Source organism: Pezoporus occidentalis, unplaced genomic scaffold (genome assembly GCF_034315485.1).
Source record: "Pezoporus occidentalis ecotype Australia unplaced genomic scaffold, CSIRO_AGI_Poc_V1 ctg79, whole genome shotgun sequence".
NCBI lineage: Eukaryota > Metazoa > Chordata > Aves > Psittaciformes > Psittacidae > Pezoporus > Pezoporus occidentalis.
The window spans coordinates 3128284-3136663 of record NW_026916147.1 but is presented as its reverse complement, the minus strand read 5'-3'; the positions used below and the strand labels follow the sequence as shown (position 1 = coordinate 3136663).

At 43.8% G+C, this 8380-nt stretch overlaps 1 protein-coding gene across 6 annotated transcripts in view; it reads right to left on the bottom strand.

Moving 5' to 3' along the window:
• Window positions 1-1869: 1869 nt before the first annotated feature.
• Window positions 1870-8380, bottom strand: part of ZNF827 (zinc finger protein 827) — a 109420-nt gene continuing 102909 nt past the window's right edge. For 2 of the 6 annotated variants that reach the window (XM_062602846.1, XM_062602845.1), the window contains exon 14: window positions 1870-5973. In XM_062602846.1, coding sequence (XP_062458830.1) covers window positions 5166-5973 — 808 coding nt within the window. In that variant the 3' untranslated portion in view covers window positions 1870-5165. Of the gene's footprint in view, window positions 5974-6253; window positions 7509-8380 lie in introns of all 6 variants that reach the window. The other 4 variants (XR_009961618.1, XR_009961617.1, XR_009961619.1 and 1 more) reach the window with 4 other exon arrangements.

Here is an 8380-nt window from a genome sequence, read left to right as displayed (position 1 = left end):
AAACCCCCTCCTAGCATGGAACATCCTCTCCCACCACATCTTAAAGGAGGGAAATAGGCCACAGAGGCTTTACAAGGCTTCAGTGATGTGCCAGAGTATCACTGTCATCTTCCACTGCACAGCTGTTGGAGGGGTGGGTGTGTTAAGTTTTTGTTTTTTTTATTAATGAAACATTTCCGGTTGGTGTCCCCCATGCCCCGCTACTGCTCAGCTCTAAATTTACTTTTATTTTATTTTCCTTTGCTTTTTAAAACAGTGGGTACTTAAGGGCACGATACATGTAAATATAGCCATTGCTGTTGCACAGCAGCTGTGTGCACATGTGGGAGCACAACAGCTGTATTTCTGATGCATTGCCTGGTGTCTAGCAACTGGATGGCTTCCTAGTATACATAGCAGTAAGTTCCTAAGAGCTACTAGACAAGCCCACAAGCCAAGTGAAATCCTGGTCTTTGTTTCAGATGTAATGTGTTAAGTCAGCCTCAATTTGTCAGGACACATGCAGTCTGAGCCATCCTGCCTGGTTCAGTGCCAGCAGTGCTGTCCATACTGCAGCAAGAGCATGCTCCTGGGGAAACAGGCTTCTCCCTGCAGCCCCCAACAGGATTTTTAGGCCAGGATTTTTAAAAGCTGTTAGTGCATTTGGTTAGTAAGGATGAATTGCCTTAAAGGCACTCAATTTTCAGGGGCATTGAACTTAGGGGACTAAAGCCAGCCCCATCCCTTTTCCAGGGTCTCTTGCTCCGCACTCAGCCCTCAGCTGCCTCATGTCCAAGGTCAGCAGTCACTTACTTCTAGAATATTTAGATGCTTCATGGGTAGTGTATAAAACTCTGATGCAAAAGATGGTGCCACTTCCCTTGCAGACTATGCGAGTGCCTCTGTGATAGACAAGGACATCCCGCTTACTGCAGCTGCACAGATGCGTGGCAGTTGGCACACCTCCAGGTAGGAGCGGACTCACCGGTGTTTTATTAGCTCTCAGAAAATATATAGCAGGGAAGAGGCCCGGCAGGCTCCTGCAGGGTCTGCCTGAGCGCTGACCCCTCCAGCAAGAGGCTAGATTGCTTTTACAGTCTGTACTTAACCTTACGGCTGATCCTTGTCAACAAGGAGTCCAATTAGCAGTAGAGATGATGGTGGATGATATAATTCAGATGTGTGTCTGTTACAGGCACAACTGATGCATTTTTAAAACAACATGTATTTTAAACCATGGCTCTGCCATCCCCTCCAGAAGAATCCCTCTCTACAGTCATGTTTTACAGAAAATATTGTTTTTTTTCCCCCAAAGTCTCTCTCACACCGTGTTCTGCTGGGCTCATGATGACTATGGCAGGTGTAGGATTATAAGAAATAATTCTGCTTAAAAAATGTCCACTTCTAAGTTAGTTAATTATTGATTTTTAACATATAAGGCATGTTTAAAAAATACATAGATGTAAGATGAACACAGGGTGGTTCTTGCTGTCCTGATTTCACTGGGGCTCCCCCCAAGCAAGGCCATGTTCACCAAACTGCTGGGTAAGGATCTGATATTTGAACTGTTGGGCTGAGGAGGGCAAGGCCAGAGAATGCCATCATCCTTATGGCTGATCCGGCTCCTCGGAAGAAGTGTTATCCCCCTTGCAGAACTGATATGAGAGGACAGGGAGAAGTTCTGTAGCCATTCCAGGAGTGTGTGCTGTTACTTCTTCATGAGCAGTAAGAACCAGTGCTTTCTTTCTCAGTTTCAACCACTGATAACACTTTCCCTTTTTACTTCACACCTTCTTGTCTTGAAGAATCCTTTCCCCCTCCCTCTAAATCAAGCCTGAATCTATTTAAGGTGAAAAAAGAGAGGAAGGAAAACTAAAAAACAAACCAGAATATAGCCAACCTTTTTAATTAGAGTATATTGTACTTCCAAACTGGATACACTAGAAACTGGCAATGCAATGTAAGATGCAAAGAAATATACCAGTTACTGTCAAAATGACCCTGTACAGCCTTATAATGCAAAAAGCTTTATACAATACAAATTTTTATTAATGTACACAAACCTTGACAGAATGATAGTTGAACATAATACAACAAGTAAAAAAAAAGAGACAGAAGAAAGTGCTGAGAACTTTAACTGAATTACCGAATGGAAAACCATGCTAGCTTTCCTTAAAGAATGCATGGTGAAAACAAGTATGAAATTACCTTCATGGTGGGGGGGAATTGATCAGAACTGTTGGTCATTAGTCAGTGGGGGGAACCTCTGGAGAAAGTTAATTTCTTTAGCCTTGAACTGCAAACCAGTTGTTTTACTAGGCAGGAGCTCTGATAAATACTGTATTTTTTTTCCCTTAAAAAAATAAAAACCTCCTCACACACTTTTCCTTACAGAGAAAACTTTTATAACTTGCCAGAAAGAATTAATCTATCCTTTCCAAAGTGCTAAACAAATTCTCAGGTATATTAAACATTACTATATCAGATACTGGTACAGCGGAACATTGTTGCATGGTGACAGCTCATTCTTGTTTAAACTGCTGTTTGGTTTACATAAAGTGTCCTACTAATATTCCTACATCCTCCTCCTAGACTTTACCTGTTGCACTTTACCTGCTGGTTTGGAAAATAAGCTTTTTGATTTGGAAGTGGTTGCTCATCTATGGCAGGGTCAGAATTCTACGCAATGGGTGCATTTTAAAGAGCAGGTATAGCTTCTGGATGCAGACTGCATATTTCATGCTGGCAAGCTACTCGATTTTTTATGTTTTGCATGTTTACTAACCTGGCATTTTCTATTTTGTCTGTACTCTGGGGGGGTGGATGTGTGTTACCAGGAGTTCTGATGGAGTAAAGCATGGCAAACAGGGCCCTGAGTTAGGCAGGTTGCTTACACATTTGTACATACCTTGGAATAAACGGCTTTTCCTTACTGCTGAGACTGACAGATCTGCCACATGCTTGGTAGAACCAAAACTGCCTGCTGGAATGTAAACAAAACGGTGGGACTTCTCTGTCCTTTAATTAGTAACTCCAAATGCTGACCTCCTCCTATTTTGGGTATTACCCCCTTGTGAGTAGCTTCCAGTATGTTAAGAGGACTGCACAGATTAGGATGTCCTCCCCAAACAGGAAGAGTTTGGTCATGACAGTGGAGAATGTTTGGCCATCTCAGTGCAAAACAAATGAAGGAATCTTGCAGACAGGTTAAATGATGAGTTTTGCATCAAAAAAAAATTCCTACACAAGCTTCATGTATAAACTAAGGAAGACTGAATTCTGTTTCTAGTTGTGTATACGGCTAAGAGCCTCTGGGGACAAGAAATGCCTTCCTGAACTGGGGCCTTGCTTTCGTGCTGTCAAGAACAAGGGGTTGGGCTGTCGAGTCCTCCCATCCCACAACAGCCTGCAGAAGCCATTCCTTCAGGACAGCATGGAGGTGGGTGGATGGTGTGTAAGATGTGACTCAGGGTACCTCCTACAGCAGCTTGGCCAAGGGACACAGAGGGGACTCTTGACACAAGCTGGGTCAGACATTCTAATTCCTGGTGAAAAGACAGTGAGATCTGAATCCAAGAGCTGCCATGGAAAACAATAATCCAGTAAGAAAACATTCCTGTAAGTCATCTGATAATTTTGAAATGTTTCATAATTTATACTTCCAATTTTAATGCAGAGTATTTTTAATCCTGATCTTCCTTCCTGGATATTCAGTTGTCTAAGAAACACAAATCCATTAACAGTCAGTTAGCTTCTAGGAAATTAAGATTGCTCCTGGCTTTTTGTGATTAACAACGGTTATACAACCAATCCTCATTTGCTTCTTCCTGCGATAAAGTGCTACATAGAACATGTCATTTTAATGACCATGAGTAGGAGTGTTAAATAAGTATAAAGTTAGCTTCCTAGCAGTGTCCACTCTCTCTGCCATTAACAAAAAGGAATAAAGTATTACTAATAACATGGAGGGTAGCAACAGGACTGAGAATTTGCAAGTACTGTTAAAATACTGAGGGTATAAAAGAGAACTGTGTGGTTCAAACAGCATCTTTTTATAGCTTTATATTTCAAAGAAGTTACCAGTACCTTTTCAAATGAACAGTCATCTTACCTTCAGCCCACATTTGGGATATTTTCTTTTTTTTTTGCAAGTGAGAAACAAACTAGTGCAAGACTAAAGCACTGTGCAAAACTGCCTTTTTTTTTTTAGTCTGAGTATTTATACCCAGAATTTATTCATACCCTTTTTTTAATCCCCTTGTTGGATTTTCCTTTTTTTTTTCCCCACCATAGGATTCTAGTTATACAAGTTGCTCCTGCAAACTAAAAGGTAACCACTGCATAATACAGTATATATATATATTTATATGCCCTTTTAAAACAAAAGATGTATGCTATGGCCCAGAGGTGGGTATTTGTTACACCTGTGTAACAGTTAAGAACCAGGCCTGCTGTGTGAGCATGTAGACTGTACACACTGCATCTGTGTGCACGTGCATACACACGTTTCATTGTCATGCTCTGATCCTGCAGTGCTGAAAGCAACTTTTTCCTCCTCAGTTCTACCCCAAATCCTCAAACCTTGACAACTGAGTGAGCAGAAGGCATTACACAACTGAAGGAAGCTGCAAACAGCACTGAAATAATAGACCAACCCACCCTTGCGTTGGAGAACCAGGCGTTACTCCTTCCACAACTCTGCAGTTCAGGGAGAGATGGAAGGGAAGGGAGGGAGCATGTGTGTGAAAAGGGGAAAAGAATAAGAAATAAATAAGCCAGTACAAGGGATGTGCAAAAGCAATGTCATGGCACGCTACAGGTAGACTCTCTTCCACGCACCTGCGCGCACACCAAGCCCCAAAATAAAATGCATCAATATGTAATCTTACAAGTGCTGATTGCCATTAAGGACACTCTTTTTTTTTTTCAGCTTAACAAGACAAAATAGTTTCTTAGATAAGAGTACTGGGAACATGCCTCTGAAGGTAGAAGTATGCAGCAGGTCACCTCTTGGAGATTTAATAAAGCAGCTTTCATGTCAATGCAATAAGTATACACACAGAGCCATTTTCTAAACCTCACTAATGATATAGTACAAGTGTTCGTTACCTCTTGGGTCTATGTTTTGCAGCAATGTATACCTGCTGGGTTTGTTGGGGTATTTTTGGTACAGAATGTAACTGCCCTCAGACAGTTTCTGCCCTTTCTGTTAGTCCAAGGTAGGCAAGGAAGGAGTGTTTAGGTGAGGAGGCACCTCCCGGTGCAGTCTCAGGTCTGGGTGGATGGAATGTGAGCTCGTAGTGGTTTTTGGGGAAAAACATTGTTAAAGGAATAAGGTGGGCATACTCTGAGTTCCAGTATTTATCAAAGCACAGGGAAGTGCCATTGATGGCCAAGGCTTTCACTGCCAGGTTTGGCTCTGCCCCGCTGCCATGTGCAGCTGACATTGCCACTGTTTGCAAAGCCTGGGAGGCAGACATAACTGAGAGGGGCGACAGGAGGTTTCTGGAGCTGTTCACTGGTAGGAGCGGACTGGCTTCCTTGGAGGTTGAATACTGGCCCTTCTTCTCCTCTTCAGAGCAGTCCCCATTCTGGTGCTTCTTCACATGGCGGCTGAAGACAAAAGGGTGGGTAGTCTTGAACAGGCACTCGTCACAGCTGAAAGTCTGGCGCGGAGCATGCTTCAGTTTCTTGTGCAAGTTGAGATTGTCTTTGCGTTTGCAGCTGTAGCTGCACTGGTCACAGTGAAAAGGGCGCTCACCAGTGTGGACACGCACGTGTTCAATCAGCTTGTTGGCGGTCTTGGACAGGTAGCCACACTGGTCGCACTTGTAATGGTTGCCAAGGCGGTGTTCTCGGATGTGCATCTCCAGCTCCAGCTGATTGGCTTTCACTGTCTGGCAGATCCGACATTTGTACTCCATCTTGTAGTGAGTCTTCAGGTGGCATTCCATCGCTGTGGGGCGGTTAGTGGAGTAGATGCAGAATGGGCACCTGGCAACACAGCAAGGAAAGGCATGGACAGAGAAAAGAGAAGTCACTCAGCTTGAAGACCTGCATTCCTGGTTTAACCCTGTCACTCAACCCCTCTCTGACCTACTGAAGAGGGGAAAAAGGCACTTAGCTCTCCCTGTGGAGCCTCTTTCAAATACTCGGTTCACCCTGACACATTTCTGCTGAAGAGTTTTGCCCATCCAATGGCAATAGCACTCACGCATTCCTAGGAAAACACTGATTCACGCTGAAGGAGCATCCCTTTAATCTTCTGGCTTACCTTGGTGGGGAAGATTCTGCAAAGCAGGCCGGGTAGTGCAGAGTGGGTGACTGATTCACAGGTACTTTGTGTAACGACATTCCTAGTGTCTGCACGAAGTCACTTTGGCCATTTTTTCCGTTAAGAAGTGGTTTAAAGTGAGTGTTTACAGATGAGTATGAAAGCAGCTGTTTAAGTAAAGATGGAATAAATTTGTAATACCACATGTACAGCAAAAGCTTAGGAAATTCCTCTTATGTGACCTTGAACAATAGGCTTGCTGGGTATCCTGCTAGGAGCAGCTGAAAGCCAGTCTGTTAAGCCAGTCTGTTAGGATGTTTTGTAGGGATTCCCATTTCTGGGAGTTGATCTAGTCATGCTCAAAGGGGGGCTGTGCTTGGCAGCATTTGCCTACAGCTGCCTCTGCCACGGCAGGAATTGTTCATGTGTGGGAACAGGATGTGGGCTCTGCTTACTCACAGCAGCAAGCGTCCGGACTGGGGTGGATGTGGCAAAGGGCCTCACCCCCGGTTCCTGAACCAGGAAGGGGCTAGAAGGCTGGAGGAGGGAAGCTTAAAAGCTTGGAAGGAAGCCTGAGCTGACCAAGCCCGTACACCAACAACTCCCAAACATACCTGCTTTTGCTTGATGTAGCTGAGAGGAAACTGGTGAGGACAGCTACTTGCCAGGGATCTCTCCTGTGCTAAACAAAGCTGCTCCCTTCCACAGCTAACTGTGAGCTAAAAGAGCAGGTCTAGATAAAGAAATACAACTGTAACTACAGCACCTGGCTGCTGTCTTACAATTGTCTCCACTGCCGCTGGTCCGCATTAACAGTGAGGTAGGTCTGCCAATTGTGTTCTAGCATTTAACATCATTTCTTAGCAGAGATCCTCTCTCTCTCTCTGTGTTTTACCTTGCTACAACTGGTTGCACATACAGGTATAATATTAATTACCTGCCAATCAAGAGCACAGTAAGTAATACAGGAGGACAAATGGATACTAAAACATCCAAACACTTTTCCTGATGCACATCAAGCACTCTGATCCAGAGAGGGAGCCTAGCACTGAGGCTGCTAACATAATCAGCTCTATTGCAACAGAGGACTCAGCTGTCTGTGCACATATACCTCTTCTGGGCTGGGTGATCTCTGGATCAGAATCTCAGATTTTGACCTGGAGCAGGAGGAATCATGTTTTTTCCTCTTCCCCCACAGCAAACAGGAGACAGAAAAATACAATTTATTTAGATCTCTTCAGGCTCTTCTGGATGCCTTAAAAAAAAAAAAAAAAATCACAGCTTTTTTTTATGTGCACCTTTCAAGGTACTCAGTTGTTACTTGAGTTGGGCAGGAATAACTTCTGTAGACTGAGAAGCCCATTCTGTCAGGAAGGCCTGAGTCATAGGTCATGGCTTTTCCTTGATAAATAGAACAGATTCTGTGCAGCTTAACCCAAAGTGCATTAGACAACTGGCCTGTATATCCAAGACAGACATCCTGCTGTTCTGGCACACTACTTGTTTCTCAATCTGGTCATCTTCCCAGATTCAGTCATCACATCTCAAGTGACCACAGATCCCAGTTCATGCAACTACTGAGCTGGAGACCAGATGCTGCCTGGCAAACAAAACCAGTTTTCAAAACCTGCAGTGCAAACTGATTGAGCTACTCATGGTAACGTTAACTGTGGTGTTCTCAGTCACAGTGAACCGAAAACATCAGTTTGCTTAGCAAGAGAAATAGAAGCAGGGAGCCCTGTGCTGAACCCTGCCTGGGCATGAAGTGGTTCTAGCCTCTTTTCCTGCAGCAGCTGGAACACAGAAGAGGGATGTGCATCTTGCATAACTGTCACATTTCCTGCCCACAGAGAGCAAGCATATGGCCCCAGCAGTCCCTCCTTCCCTCAAGGACCCAACTTTGACATAAGGGCACACTCATTCTCTAGAAACACTGTTCTGCACCAACAGACACCATCTCAGCCAAAGCCAAAGGGCTCTTTTTCTTAAAAGAGTGTATTACTTATTACATGTTAATTTATACAACACTAATCATCCTGGGGCATGCAAACCAAAGCAGAAAGCAGCCAAGTTATTAATTCTTGGAGAGGACTGACTTTATTAGAGCCTAAAAGGTTATAACCTTTA